Source organism: Macrobrachium nipponense, chromosome 11 (assembly GCF_015104395.2).
Source record: "Macrobrachium nipponense isolate FS-2020 chromosome 11, ASM1510439v2, whole genome shotgun sequence".
Lineage (NCBI taxonomy): Eukaryota > Metazoa > Arthropoda > Malacostraca > Decapoda > Palaemonidae > Macrobrachium > Macrobrachium nipponense.
Window position 1 is genome coordinate 88,662,130 of NC_061087.1, and position 15,424 is coordinate 88,677,553.

General features: G+C 34.1%; 1 protein-coding gene across 8 annotated transcripts in view; it reads right to left on the reverse strand.

Annotated features, from left to right (window-relative positions):
- The window catches only part of LOC135207178 (fat-like cadherin-related tumor suppressor homolog), a 304,650-nt gene that overhangs the window by 28,878 nt on the left and 260,348 nt on the right, over window positions 1-15,424 (reverse strand). For 5 of the 8 annotated variants that reach the window (XM_064238764.1, XM_064238782.1, XM_064238772.1 and 2 more), the window contains 22 exons: window positions 15,030-15,251; window positions 14,064-14,501; window positions 13,435-13,629; window positions 12,948-13,253; window positions 12,568-12,776; window positions 12,289-12,433; window positions 11,866-12,027; window positions 11,119-11,342; window positions 10,736-10,832; window positions 10,302-10,468; window positions 10,041-10,158; window positions 9,417-9,698; window positions 8,288-8,698; window positions 7,974-8,165; window positions 7,496-7,684; window positions 6,905-7,119; window positions 6,263-6,544; window positions 5,833-6,090; window positions 3,772-4,935; window positions 2,378-3,253; window positions 1,999-2,205; window positions 904-1,276 (listed from right to left, as the gene is read on the reverse strand). In XM_064238764.1, coding sequence (XP_064094834.1) covers window positions 904-1,276; window positions 1,999-2,205; window positions 2,378-3,253; window positions 3,772-4,935; window positions 5,833-6,090; window positions 6,263-6,544; window positions 6,905-7,119; window positions 7,496-7,684; window positions 7,974-8,165; window positions 8,288-8,698; window positions 9,417-9,698; window positions 10,041-10,158; window positions 10,302-10,468; window positions 10,736-10,832; window positions 11,119-11,342; window positions 11,866-12,027; window positions 12,289-12,433; window positions 12,568-12,776; window positions 12,948-13,253; window positions 13,435-13,629; window positions 14,064-14,501; window positions 15,030-15,251 — 6,732 coding nt within the window. The remainder of the gene's footprint in view (window positions 1-903; window positions 1,277-1,998; window positions 2,206-2,377; window positions 3,254-3,771; window positions 4,936-5,832; window positions 6,091-6,262; window positions 6,545-6,904; window positions 7,120-7,495; window positions 7,685-7,973; window positions 8,166-8,287; window positions 8,699-9,416; window positions 9,699-10,040; window positions 10,159-10,301; window positions 10,469-10,735; window positions 10,833-11,118; window positions 11,343-11,865; window positions 12,028-12,288; window positions 12,434-12,567; window positions 12,777-12,947; window positions 13,254-13,434; window positions 13,630-14,063; window positions 14,502-15,029; window positions 15,252-15,424) is intronic. The other 3 variants (XR_010312927.1, XM_064238796.1, XM_064238805.1) reach the window with 1 other exon arrangement.

The window sequence follows — 15,424 nt, forward strand, 5'->3', positions numbered from 1 at the left end:
ATTTAAACTTAATTTGCTTAGCTTCTGGTGTATAATATTCATTCCCAACCTACTGAGCATGAAATCTCTTCATTAAAATTTCTTCCTCTTTGAAAGATTAAGAATTTGCTTGTGTACTGCAAATTTTGTCCCCTCACATACATAAAATAATTTTCAATGAAATAATACATTCCTAGTTTCAGTCTAAAATATCCTAAAATCTAAAGCTCAAAACTACAATAACACCACTATTAGATAAATCAAATACCTAAAAATTGTATTTTATTTTAACTGCAGGCTTCCATAGGAATTTCATAAATGTCATTCAACATTGCACATGTCTAATATCAGGGAAATGTACCTTGCCCATTGTCTAATTTAATTACCGTATAACTTATAATAACAAAGAGCTTTAAATTTAAATACCTGTATTAATTCAAAATTTGTAGATTGGTTTAGATTAATCTGAACTTGTGCCAAAACAATGCATTGTCCAAACACTCAGACAACCTGTCCATCACATGCACTAGAGATGTAAATTACTGTATGTATAAGGAATAGCTGTAGTAAAATAAAAACAGCTCTTTATATGGTAATAAAAAATGTGCATGTCTCTAAACCTTCAGGTAAACATTTCTTAGAAAGCTCCCCAAGTGACAACTCAAATTATTCTATCTTATTTACGACCAAAAAACCTCATGGACAGGAACAGTAGAATACTCTTACATATATTAAAATGCATTGGCAAGGTTACCATTATTAAACCTAACCTCAGTAAACTAAAGAAACTGAAGTGCATTTTATCCAGTATAATAGTTGCAGCATTTTATAGGCCCATAAATTTTCTTCATTTCTGTTAAATAACCCTTCCTCCCTGAATACGATAAAAACTGCAAAACTCATAAATCAACTATCAATACAAACCATTTTGAATTTTGTTATTTTCATAGTAGGTATCCTTGAGATTATGTGCCAATGCATCCTTCCAAGGCTTGTGTAAACTGTCAGAGTCAGCAGCATTGGTAGAACTTGGGGAGCACAGGGTGGATCCCCTGGTTGATCCCATTGTGGAACCTCTAGGGGTTCCAAGAGGATTAATTTGAGGTGTATGGTGAAGAAGACTGTTGGGCTTCGATATATTTTGGACAAAGTCCCGAGAATATTGTGGAAGGTTCTCTAGCTCGTCCCCAGCAGAGCCATAACTACGGATGGTGTCAAAGTTGTTTAGCGGCATGTAGGCAGGTTCACTAGGACTAGTGGGGTAGGAGTCGGGGCGAGGCGTGCAACCGTGCGGATTCTGCAACACATACAAGCCAACACAACAGTCAGGCACAGCCAACACAACACTTAAAAACCCTGACTGAGCTGCTCAGGAATAAGGGTAAGCCATCAAAATACAGACTCAAACTAAAACAAAGGATTTGCTACAAATTGCAATCAGAAAAATATTAACACACATATTAGCATCATAAAAAGAAAAAACTGCAAATATAAAACAGGGAGAAAATCACCTAATTTCAAAATAATTATACTGTACTAAATTCAATATACTGTAAATACTACATTTTGATGAGTTACCTTGATGTTAGTCAGGTCACTAAAGAGAAACATATTGGGTGTAAAAATGTTTCAAAACTTATTCAAATGCATGTGAAATAATAATTCGAAGCCTATAGCACATGCACAGCTTCTATCAAACCAATTAAATAAGGCTAGAATAATATGGTGATAAGAAGCAATAACTAGCTGTGAAAACTACTTTGGCATTTAAATGTGACTTTACTTTTGTATTTGCATAACTACCAAATACAAAACAGCAGAAATGAGTAGTCTTATACTCTTTTATTTTTAAGAGTTATTTCTAGCTTAAAAACTTACTTCAAGTGCAATAAATATAAGTTAACAAAGTTTAGGTAAATGATTAGCAAATTACACTCCGGTAATAAAAATAAATACTCACACAGATAGGCACACATAAAACTCATCAATACGATGCTAAAACCAAAATATGTTATTTACCTGGGATGCTTCCAAATTGCTCAACTTTGAATTTCTTTTGTATATGTTATGATGATTGTCTGTATTTTTAGGCTTCAGAATAACATGGTTTGTCTGTTCGATTAACTGACGTCTGCGGGCGGCCCTTCGTTCTCGACAATGCATTGCCAATACAATTATGAGCCCCAAGATGACAACAGCAACAATGCCAATGATTATATAAATAATCTGCAAGGGAAATACAGCAATTATAAATTTTAAAATATTCTTGAAATATTAATAAAATTAGGAGTATTCAGCAGTTTTGATAATTTACTTTGAAATAAATACCATACTTCTGTAGAATTAATGTTAAATCCATGGTCAATATGACATGCACTTCAAAAGGCATTTTACTTACTTCTTCCATGCCGATGGGAATAACAACTCCACCTAGTTCATCACAGTATGTGCCAGATGCATTTCTTGGACACATACAACGGAAGCTTCCATAACTATTAATACATGTTCCTCCATTATGGCAAGGATTCTTTGCACATTCATTTATGTCAATATTACAGTAAGCACCAGTAAAGCCACGACATTTGCAGATTGGTCCAGATATACCTTCCTCACAAATTCCTCTGTTTAAGCAAGGGTTAGGATTACAATACATGTATTGGCACCGTGGCCCTGACACACGTGCAGGACACTCACACATGTAATTATTTTCAATGTTGACACAATGGCCATTGTTGAGGCAAGGGGAAGATGCACAAGGATTTGAATCCAATTCACAACGTGACCCTTGGAAACGAGGGTGGCACTGACAAATAAAAGAGGCACCTTGTTCTTCACAAGTGCCACCATTAAGGCAAGGAAGAGAACCACACACTCCAGGAGGCTGCAATGCAGCTTGACACAGTGGCAGAATGTGTGCTAACCGGGTTAATGAAGCAACGGTTGTTGAATCAGTGTGACTCACTGGTAAAGATGTACCATCAATACGAGGATCATCGATGCAACCAACAAAGCCCTGGCGAGGGTCTTGAGCACCAGCCCAAGGTCGAACTTCAGCTCCAAGATATAAATAAGGGTCATCTAAGTTCAGCAAGTCTGATGATCCAGGGGAAACACCTTGCCCCCGATACATTGCATCAACAGTTACTTCTGCAGTGCTACCAAACCTCTCCAGTCCAACATGGTGCCACTGACCATCATCCACACGTAAAGAAACAGCCACTAATCCTTCCCCACTCCCCAAATCCCATCGATAATGTAGTTCTCCATTTTGTAACTGAAAAGAGGAAAAATATTACAGTCCTGATCACACCACACATCTTATTTCCTAAATAAGCAAAAGCAATAATATAAAGTGTATGGAAGAAAACACATATATATAAATGAAGCAACTGTATAACTTGATTCATTATTACATATTGTATTTTAAATGTATGGCCAAGATTTACGTGTATCTTACATATCAGCTACTGTACAATTTTATTTTTGAGACACTCACTTCTAAATATAGCAACCCCATTTTAGTGGCATATATATCTAGAGAGTAAAGATCAAGGAGAATCTGAGTTAATATTTTGTAAAACTACTCTACCTAATACTTTCAATTCATAACTTGAATTTGAAGCATCACCAGAAAAAACATATTATCAAGGATAATAAACTTATGTTAATAAATGCACTTGCAACCCTCATCATCTAATTAAATCATCATTTAAGAATTGACAAATGTTTCAACAGAAGTGATGTGAATTCTCTTTTTCTTAACTCTTAATAAACTTTAAAAAAATATCTTACCTCTAGAATGCTGTAATCAATTCTACCAGCTGTGAACATTATGTTGCCATATGGGTGTAGAGTTCTGAACCACAATGAAAAGGTAAAGTGGCGCTCAATGGGATTACGCAGAGAGTACTGCGCATAACTTTTGCCCTTGAAAGTCATGGGGGACTTTGGATGATAGCATTCAGGGCTGTTTTCTTTATTAACGCAGTTTGTTATATTTTGTTCACATGTGGCGCCCACTAATCCTTTAGGACAAATGCAAATATATCCCAGTCTTGAACTATCAGGTACACAGATTTGGTATGACTGACAAGGCTTGTGGGCACACTGATTTACAGCAATGTCACATCGAGCACCAGAAAAGCCAGTGTGGCACCTGCATCGAGCTTCATGATGATGATGTAATGAAACAAAACTGACAGTGTCTGTAGCAATAACAACTTGGTCATTATCAATGACAATATTTTCTTCACAATTTCCATTTTCACATGAACTTTCTGTACATTTATCCTTGACAACTTCAATCACTTGCAGTCCTAAATCTGACTCCAAATTATCACGACCAATTTCAATTTTCTTCCGAATAATGGTTCGGTTATAGTATTCATCAGGAGTCCTTCGAACAGCAAAAAGGACATCGAGATCAGCAGTGTGATACATAGGTTTTGCATAGATCTTTTTCTTGGTATTTCTTCTGAATCTTGTGCGAGATGGCTGGAGACTTAAAATTATAACATCACGTGATTTAACATTCAGTAGGTTTTTGATACCTCGGTGAAATCTTCGTTTGTAAGATAAAATAAATTCTTCTGGAGTTGCTCCCTCAAGCTGAATAATAACGGAATTATTAATCATTTCTGTACTTATGTCAATAACTTCAGCTTCAGCTTTACTGTATGTCGTGAATTTTCCATCAGAGACAGAGATATTTACTAAATAAGTGCCCTCATCTAAGCCTCCCTGTGCTGCTAAAGTGCCATTATGTGAGTTAATGGAAAAATATCTCCTGCTGAGTCCATGATCATCTGGCATGATTGAATATGTAAGTGTGTCATAGGGGTCCTCATCTGCAGCTTTAATTGTTCCTAAAATCCCTCCAAAATAATCCCCAGTGTGTACAAACACAGTAACTTTGAGAGGAAATACTACTGGATGGAAGCGGGACTCTTCAATGATCTGAAAGACAACAGGAAAATAATTTCACAAATTAAACTATGTATGGAACATGATTTTCCCTGCAAATGAAAAACATCTAAACTTCTCTATTAGCTTTGTGGCTATTCTGATGCTTCTTCAAAGTACTAAACTACAATAGAAAAAATATAGCTAACTATAGAATGCCCATTTCTAAATTTGAATACAATGATGCTCCTGCTCCAAAAAGATTACTTTTCCTTTCATCTTTCATGGATGCCTATTTACAAAACATTTTAATAGACCAACAACAAGAGTATGAGCAAAGAATGACAGGTGTAACGACTGAGTCTTTTAAATGTAAGAGCAAAATTTTCCATGAAACTCAAAAAAGTAATACATACACAAAAAATATTTATCATTATGTTCCTCCATCTCTACAAGTGGGAAGTTGATACCATACAATTTTCATCTCCAATTAATTCATTGTCAAAGGAAAAATTCCTGTTTCTCTACATTATATGCATTAAAAAGTGTTTGTGACTGCCAACATTTAACCATCCCTCCCAGCTTTGCTAACCAAAATTTGGGATTTAAAATTTCATTAATGGTATCACTGGGCAATACATAATCAGTAGATCATCGTCTATTAATTCCTGAATTTATGAGGTGGTATGGGATTATAAATTTTGCCCATTACATAGTATAGAATACTATCCAATTATATAGTTATATAGATTATATAGATTACATAGTATAGAATACTATCCAATTACGTATATAGTTGGGAGCCTCCATACAGGAGACTTTGTTACATTTTTTCCGTGTCATTTTGGAATTTCATTTTCAAATCTCAAAAAGCTCTTTACCAGACAGACATAAGCCCATTATCGAGCAGACGTAAGCCAAGTTGAGAGGAGTTAACCGGTATACCCTTACCTTGACATCAATCCAAGTTTCAGAGTATAGTGGTGGTCTTCCATTGTCATATACACGTATTTGGAGACGATAATGTGATTTAACTTTGTGATTAAATTTTGTGGCAGTACGTAAATGACCATCCTGAGTTATTCTGAATGCTCCCTCTTCATTTCCTGATCGAATTTCAAAAGTAAATGGCCCTCCATTTCGAGCAGCATCTTCATCACCATCAGTGACTTCAAATTTAAATACTAGATGATTGACAGGCTTGTCTTCCTGCAAAAAGTAATAAAAGATCATTTTTGACAATATGTACATTAAATAACATCAATATGCACAAGACAACAAAGATCAAATAAAATGATTACCTACAAAAAACTTAGAGTCAGCGTATGTACAAAGAAAACACTTACAGCACAAAATAAAAAAATTAACAATGAAATCATACCTGAACATAGGATGTGTGGTTAGTTTCCACAAATACAGGAGGATTATCATTTGCATCACTGACTTCAATATTTAGCATAACAGAACCAGATCTCTGTGGAATACCCTGATCAAGAGCAATGATTTCCAACTCATAAGATGGAACACTCTCTCTATCGAGTGGACCAGCCACAGATATCCAGCCTGACAGTTGATCAATTCTGAACTGGTGATCAGGATCACCATTAGCGATACCATATGTGATTCTACCATTTCCTAAGCTGTCCAAATCTGTAGCAACAACCTGAAAATAAGACAATTAATTTATGACGGTTTTCATTTTTACATGTCACAAATTTACCCTAAATTTCATTGTGATGGGAAGGAAAGATGTACTACAACACAACTTCTGTATTACATTATCAATTTGTACTTCAATAGTAAATGCATACTTATATCACCAAAAAAAAAATTCTTTTTGTGCTTGAACACAAGAATACATGCTAGCAAGGAACATATATACAACATACATATCATCTTGTGTAAGCTTATCCTATGATTAACAACAAAACAGTTACCTATAAAGTCATTATCCATTACCAGTATGATTTTGCTTGATATCTGATGTTAGAAGCTTTAGCAATAAAATTCTTAAATATTGTACCTGTATCAATCTTTCTCCAATTATAGCAGCCTCATTGACGACAGCAGAGTAAGAATTCTGAAGGAATATTGGGGCATTATCATTAATGTCAGTCACCGTAACATTGATAGTAGCATGATTTGAGAGAGGGGGCTCTCCACCATCTGTAGCTTGTACTGTTAGTTGATATGCATGTGCCCTTTCATAATCCAGCGTGTCCAACACTGATACATCACCTGTTATAAGAAATGCAGTTGACCGTTAAGCTACCTTATTTACAAAAATGATATCAGACATCAAATATCATCATAAAAATTTTCACATCAACTTTTCCCTGAATTACACTGTGTTGCATCAATCACATTGCTCTGTAGACTAGGTTCTCTAAGTATGTTATTTTTTGGAATATTATTACTGTATAGTTATATTGTTAATCTGTTTTATTGTGACAATTTCTCATTTTGCTTTGTTACACAAATTTTGTGTGTGTAAAACTTACCCTATGAAATCAAAGCTACACAACATCAGTTTTAGAATTCTATTCATATGAGAACTACACAACCATTGCATGAGTACACAACTGAAGTAAATATTACTCCTTTGCTGACCCACCTGTTCTAGGATGTATGGCAAACTTGCGATGCTCATTACCTCCAATGATAGAATAGGTAATTTCGGCATTTTTACCAGAGTCCCTTGAAGTTGCCAATACACGAACAATGGCAGAACCAATGCTTGTACTTTCTGTTACAGTTGTGTAATATGTATGACTTGCAAATTCTGGAGGATTGTCATTGACGTCTGAAAGGATTATAAGATACAATGCATAATACAAATTTCTCAATGACATTATTACATGATTATATTTTTCAAACATGCAGTAAAAAGGACAAGCTTTAATTTAAAGAAATTCTGGCACATTACAATATTGAGGCTACAGTTTTGAAGTTTACATATGCAGAAAATTAGATGAGCTTTTCTGACTTAGTGGGATATGAAGCAAGCACATCATTTGTATAATATACAAAAATAAAAAAAGCTTGAATAACTAATGGATATTCTATTGTATATGTAAACAGTAACAACATACCTGATACAAGTACAAGAATATTAGTCCTTGTAGACAGCTGAGGGGTGCCATGGTCTGTTGCTATAACAGTAAGGTTGTACATAGGGTGCTTTTCTCTGTCTAAAGTTTGTGTCACACTTAGTATGCCAGTCTGTCGATCCAACAGGAATATATCATTCCCTTCCAATGCATACATTACTTTACGATTAACACCTGAAATAAAAGAAATATGGTATAAAGTTAGCAATATATTTCCCATATAATGTTTCAAAACAGGACCTAAAATAGCATTTAAACAACAGAAATTACAGCAAAACAACAGCTCAAGGAAATACCTTTATCTGGATCTGAAGCATGAACCTTGATAAGCAACAGATTTTCTGGTGAGTTTTCTGGAACGTTGACACTGTAGCTTGGCATACTGAATACTGGGGAATTATCATTCACATCAGTAACATCTATTTCCAGCTGACAAGAGCACTCCCAATCAAGATTGTCACCATCTTTGACGGTAGCTTTTAGAGAGTAATGAGACTGCTTTTCTCTGTCTAAAGGATTTTCAATAGTCAACTGACCAGAATCAATGTCCATTGCAAATTTGCCAGCTCCTGGGCCCGTAAGGAAGAATTGTGGATGAGATGAAAGATCAGGGTCAGTAGCTGACACAGTAAGAAGTAAGGTGCCAATTGGGGCTGCTTCACTTACAGTGTGACGGTAAACAGGAGTTGTGCAAAGGGGACCATTATCTGTGAATGGACGAAAAATATGTACTATTATCGATTTGCATTCTAAAATGTAAAAAAAATATGCAACATTAAATGCAGAGGAAATTCTTTTAGAAAACAGTTATGCCATGAAATGAAAATAAAAAATGATCTCCTTATGTACTAAATATATTTACTTCTTTTTTAACCAACAGTTTTAATAAGTAGGCCAAAGATAATTTCCTTCAGCATTATTACTGCGCTAAAGCAGTTTTACCAAACCATTTTAGTCACAACTTCTATACTTACTGGCAAAGCACAAAGACTCTTTTCTCAAATGGGTTATGATACAACAAAATATACATAAAACAAAAAAGGACAGTATGATATTACAGGTAGCTGAGAATTACATAGGCCCCAAGAAGTTTTCATAAAAATTGAGTAACTTATGTCCACCTTATATGTATTCCCATAATTATGTATGGTTAAACTGCTTAGTGCTGATAACAAACATGATGCTAATACATAAATATTTTGTCAAGTTGGCCAAAACCAGTCTAAAACCAAAGCAATGATGCATCTGTGGAAACTGGTTTCATCATTATTACATAACATTCATTTAGCATCAATACTTGCTGTATAAGAACCTTTAAATTCAATACACCTTTACATAAGTGTAAACAACAAAATATTGAATTGTGGAAACTTAATTACATATTCCTTAAGAAATAAGAGAAAGATACTAAAAATTTATAATCACCATTGATATCCAAAATCTCAATAAAGACCAGAGATTTTGCGACATAAACACCGTCTGTTGCTGTTACTTCCAAGATATACTGATCCACAGTTTCTCGATCAAGACTCTTAGCAACATAAATCTGTCCACCACCCCGGACATGGAAATGCTGAAGAGCATTTCCTGAGGTCAAATAATAAACAATGTTCTGGCCCATTTCACCATCCAATGCCCCTCCTCCGAGATCATAATCAATGACTTCAAGCTGCACAACTACCGTTCCAGGTATAGCATCTTCCATAACTGTGGAAAAGAATTTGTTTTACAGTATTAAATATAATATAACTAAAACCAATATCATACTCATAACTTTAATCCTCACTGACATGAACAACCATAACTAGATTTATGTCATCATTTCCTACACCAACTACAATTCTGTCAAATATTGTTTCTCCCTTGGCAACATATACTATTTGTTGTACCTTTTTTTATGACATATTAGAATGAAAACCATGTATTTATTTTGTAAGGAAGAAACTGTAAGAGCATTTTAAATCAACAGAATAAAAAAATCTCTCCCTCTATGAGCATCCTCTCAACTTGATAAAATAACAAAAACACATAAAATACTTTAAACCTTACCTGAAGCTTGGTAACTCTCCTTAACAAAGAGTGGAGCATTGTCATTGTAGTCTATGACTTCAATGACAATAATTGCAGTAGAACTTAATTTTGGATTTCCATTATCCCTGGCTATGACCTGTAATACAAGAATGCTATATCAGTGGGAAACTAAAAATTCTCTCACTTTTCAAAAGTAAAGCAAAATTAGGGTGTATACATCATTTACCATCTTAAAGCCTATATCTCAAACAAAAGTTATGTTAGTAACGGAGTTCTTACTGTCAGTTCGTATTTTGATTTAGCCTCAGCGTCCAATTCTTGGTTTAGTGAAAGCCAACCAGAATATGGATCAAGGGTGAATAAAGGTTTCTCTACAAGAGGTGACTGCTCATCGATGATATACCGAATCTCAGAGTTACTTCCAGCATCACGGTCACTGGCCCAAACTATAAAAAAAGCACAATATCTTACAAACTTACATTCAATTTAAAAATAGGTCAATCATAATAGCAGCCCATCCAGAAATCCTTCTGCATACAGTATACTGTATCACATTAGATAAATAAAATAAATATTACATTTATCTTGTAATGCACATCTACAAGAAGCTACTTCATTTAATGTTTCTGGTCACATTACTGTAAAGGAGACATTCAAAGTACAATACTATATTGCCATTGCTTGAGCTCAATGCAAAAAATTAAACTACCAACCTCTTACTACATTTGATCCAGAAGGTGTATTTTCAGCAACAGAAACATAGTACCTTTCACTTTCAAACACAGGTGATTCATCATTGACATCATGTACCTAAAAATATTAGGGGAAAAAACATTGAAAACATTGAAAACAAACTTCTTTCCAATTTTGCATAAGTGTATTTAAATGATCAACATGATTTTTTAAATCAACCATATAAAAATACATACATAAATATTGAGATACACTACACATGGTTGTTTCAACCTTAATAAATGTGGTACATTCTAATTTCTACTAATTGTCATCTGTACTATTAAGTCACTACACAAAAAAGGAGCCTAAGTTAATACTATTCACATTATCCTACTCAATGCAAGTAATATACATAACTAACCTCAATAACCACATTGGTACTTGTTGCCAATTCTGGTTCATCAACTGGCAGGGCAGTGACAATTAGAGAAAGTCGCTGAATTTCTTCTCTATCCAGTCTTGAAGTAAGTGTTAGTATTCCTTCCTGAGTGACAGACACAGGAGGAGTGACTTCCTGACCACCCCAGTCAACTGTATACTCAAGTTCTCCATCATAACGAGCACCCACTGAGCCAATTCGAGTGCCTAAAATTCAATATAAAATAAAGTCAAAATGAAAAATGGCATTAACAGAAGTAAAAATTCACGATAATAAAGCAAATTTTTTGGAGTAAAAAAAATACCACCTTTTATATACAATACTTAATTAATTTGTCACATTAGTGAGAGAAAACATAATGAAAATGAATTAATAAATATCATAGGACAAATACTTCCATTTAATGTTTGGGAGATAAAAATACAGTAACATTACAACAAAAGAGAGGCTGATTACTATTAGTTTTAAACTATCAAGAGAATTAATGTAATTTTTTTACATGCATTGTAATTTTTTTTAAGTAGTGAAACACTGAAATTAGAGTAATTATTAACAATATGTGTACTACCAAGTATTGTACCCTTTATCAGATATACACAAAATGTCTATAGTTTTTGTACTGAGCACAATACAGATTTCATAACTAAGTACGTATTCAATTTACTCCAAACATAATGAAATAAGAGGAAGCCCGAGGTTCTAGCTAACAAAATATGCATAAGAACATACCTGGTGCAGTATCTTCTGGGACAGTAAGGGTATATTTGCGAGACAAAAATTCTGGAAGTTTGACACTGACATCCACCACCCTCAGCAACACAGCTACATCTGAATGAAGATTTCTCCGACCACCATCTCGACCCTCAACAAAGAACTCAAACACTGAATTACCTGGAAAACAACAAATACAGTGTACACATATGTGATGTGAGTAAAATGTTAAAACAGACTAGAAAAGGTTCACCATGACCATGAAAAATTAATGAAAATATGAGATCCTTCTGATTGAAAATAATTTTTATTCCAGCTTATTTTTAGAAGCATCCATCTACGGCAAAGAGTGGATGTTGAGAAAATATTTTTCAATATAAATTTAACAAATATTTGATAAGTACAAATTAAAACCTATGACATAAATGAGCTTTAACCTACCTAAGTCTTGAGCATTTTTCTTCAAGATGATTTCTCCTGTAGTTGAATTTATGTCAAAAGATGCTCTGATGTCGGGCAAGGTTGAGTCATGGAAATGATAAGTAACAGTACCATTCTCACCAGCATCAGCATCTTGAGCAAATACCTAGAAAAATGTGCATTTCATGAATGTAACCTATCGCAGAAATTCAAATACCTTTGAATAAATGCCTATCACATGGCATTGTATGTCACGAAACAAGTTTTTTTTTTTAAATTAAACTGGTAAAGCAAATTTACCTTGAGAATACTAGATCCTGCTGTTGCATTAGCCCTGATGATGGCCTTGTAGTCTTTCTGCATGAACACAGGTTTATTATCATTGGTGTCATCCACAGTAATATGAAGTGTAGTGAATCCTGTACGGCCTCCAATGTCCATAGCCATAACAGTAAAAGAATACTCTGCCCTTTCTTCACGATCAAAGACCTCGTTGGTCCATACATCTCCTAAATATGAATATATTTAAAGGAAAGTCAGTTTAGACTTAATAAAGTCCTTAACTAGTCTCATTAAGATCTATAAAACACTCGAAAGTAAATAAAGCAATCAATATGCAGTATACATGTCTTCCACAACCTTTAATGTAACTATTTACATACATATTATTTGACACTGACCTGTGTTTTCATTGATTCTGAAAAAGTTGAGGGCATTGTCTCCAGTAAAATGATATGTGACATCTCCATAGCGACCAGAATCCACATCCCTGGCTGAAACTTGAGCGACTATTGTTTTTACTGCTGAATTTTCAGGTATATGGGCATCATACTGGGCAACCTTGAAGGTTGGTGAGTGGCCATTTACAGGAGTAATTGAAACTGCCAATCGTGCATACGCAGTAAATACACCATCACTTACTGATATGTTGAGAACGTGCTGATTAGTTTCATGAAGCTTCTGACTATTCCAAACTGTCACTACACCTGAAAGGAAAAAATATATTTACCTGATTGAATAAATAATTTTAAAAATAAAAATCAACACCCATTCTAAAGGCCATGTGAAACTAGACTTAAGAAAAATTAACCTCAATAATATCATAAATTTGTTGGATCTTAAGTTGCCATTAATATTTAAGAAATATGAAATCGTATGAGTATTTACCTGTTGCAGAGTTAATAGCAAATGCTTGTAATTCATTCCCTTCAACAACAGAATAAGTAAGCTTATCAATGTCGCTAACATCTTCATCTGATGCAGAAACAAGAGTTACAAAATGACCACGAGATGCACCTTCTGTAACAACACAATGCTGTGCTTTTTGCTCAAATACTGGAGGATTATCATTCATGTCCAACACTGAAAAATGGAAAAGGTCATCAGTAAATAAAATTTTTAAAAATGTTGTTTGAGTTCTGAATTATTTAATATAACCTGTCTGTCAAAATTATGATGATTCCAAAAAATGGTAAATATTCAGTAATGTTCCAATTTACTAACAATGATGATTCCAAAAAATGGTAAATATTCAGTAATGTTCAATTTACTAACAGAGATAAAACAATTATATTTTGAAAAATGATTTACATATTTTAGGTTTTTATTTCCATTTTCTAGAATTGCCTAAATCATGTTCTAGTATTCTTTTTTCAGAAATGTATTTTAATCCAATAAAACTGCTTTCTCTTTATATAAATAAAAAAAACTTTACAAACATTACAGAAAAACTGGTCAATCAAAGGTGACAAATGGATGCATAAGAAATAAAAAAAACCAAAATTAAACATTTTTACCTGTAATGAAAATGTGAGCTGTGGATGAAAGTGGGGGTGTTCCTTTATCAATGGCCTGAACTAAAAAGTGGTGCACTGGAGTGGTTTCTCGGTCAAGACCCTGCTTCAAAATAAGGATTCCAGAATCTCCTTCCATGTAGAAATTTTCAGGAAGACTTCCATTTAGGCCCATGAGACGATATGTGACTCCAGCATTTGGTCCAGTATCTTCGTCTGTTGTAGTCACAGTTAAAATTGGAGTTGCCACAGCTGTTGCCTCTGACACACTAATGTTGTAGAAGTGTTCATGGAATGTTGGTGCATTGTCATTAACATCTATGACTTGCACTGACACTACTACTTCTGCCCATTTTCCAGAGTAACTGTCAGTAGCTCGGACAGTTAACTGGTATGCATTTCGTGTCTCATAGTCTAGGTCATCTAAAACTCTTATAAGGCCTGTAATAAAGTACACATTGTGAGTCAGAAAGGTTCAACAAGTGGCTTGTTACAAGGTAAATTACAAATGATTCTAAATATATATAAATTATCCTCATTAATAATAACTCCAATTGCTTTGCATTTGTTAGTACAGTCCATACTATTCAAGGTTAAAAAAGTAAAACAAAATAATTTTGTCACTGCAACAAATGGACTTGCAATGGTAAAGCTCTCTGCAATGGTAAAGATGACTTTATATAACTTTCCCTGAACATAAAAATCATTCAGACTATACAAATATTAATACTTGAAAATTTAAGTTCCAATCCAAAGAAACAATGTTAAAGTCATTGAAATATACTACACAATAATGATGCACTACATAAATGGATAAATTTATAAATCTCAAAAGCCTTTTCAAAATCTTAATACAAACAAATAATACCCAAAAATAGAAAAGAACATTTAATACGCAAAATACAGCACTTCATTTAAAATGCCAAAAAAATTAACAGTCAATTTTATTACAAAAGTATGATATCTTACCTTCTTCATGTTCCATGGCAAAGGTCTGGTGTTCATTGCCTCCCACTAAGGTGTAGATAAGCTTCCTGTTAAGCTGGCTATGCGCTGTAACAGTCACAATGGGTGTGTGTGACTCTGCATTCTCTGCCACTGTAGCACTATAGAACTGCCTATCAAAAATAGGCTGTGATCTGTCTACTACTTTCAACCTCACTGGGACTTGAGAAGACAGTTGTGGGGTTCCTAAAAATTAAAGAATAGCATAATTCATTCATAATACCATACAATGTTTATTATTGGACTTTACAGAACTCTAAGTTCTAAAGTAATGAAAATAAATTTTAAAAGATCAACTATGGCTTCGAATGAGCAGCAGACTTGATCAAATATAAGACAATTAACACTTCCCAATACGA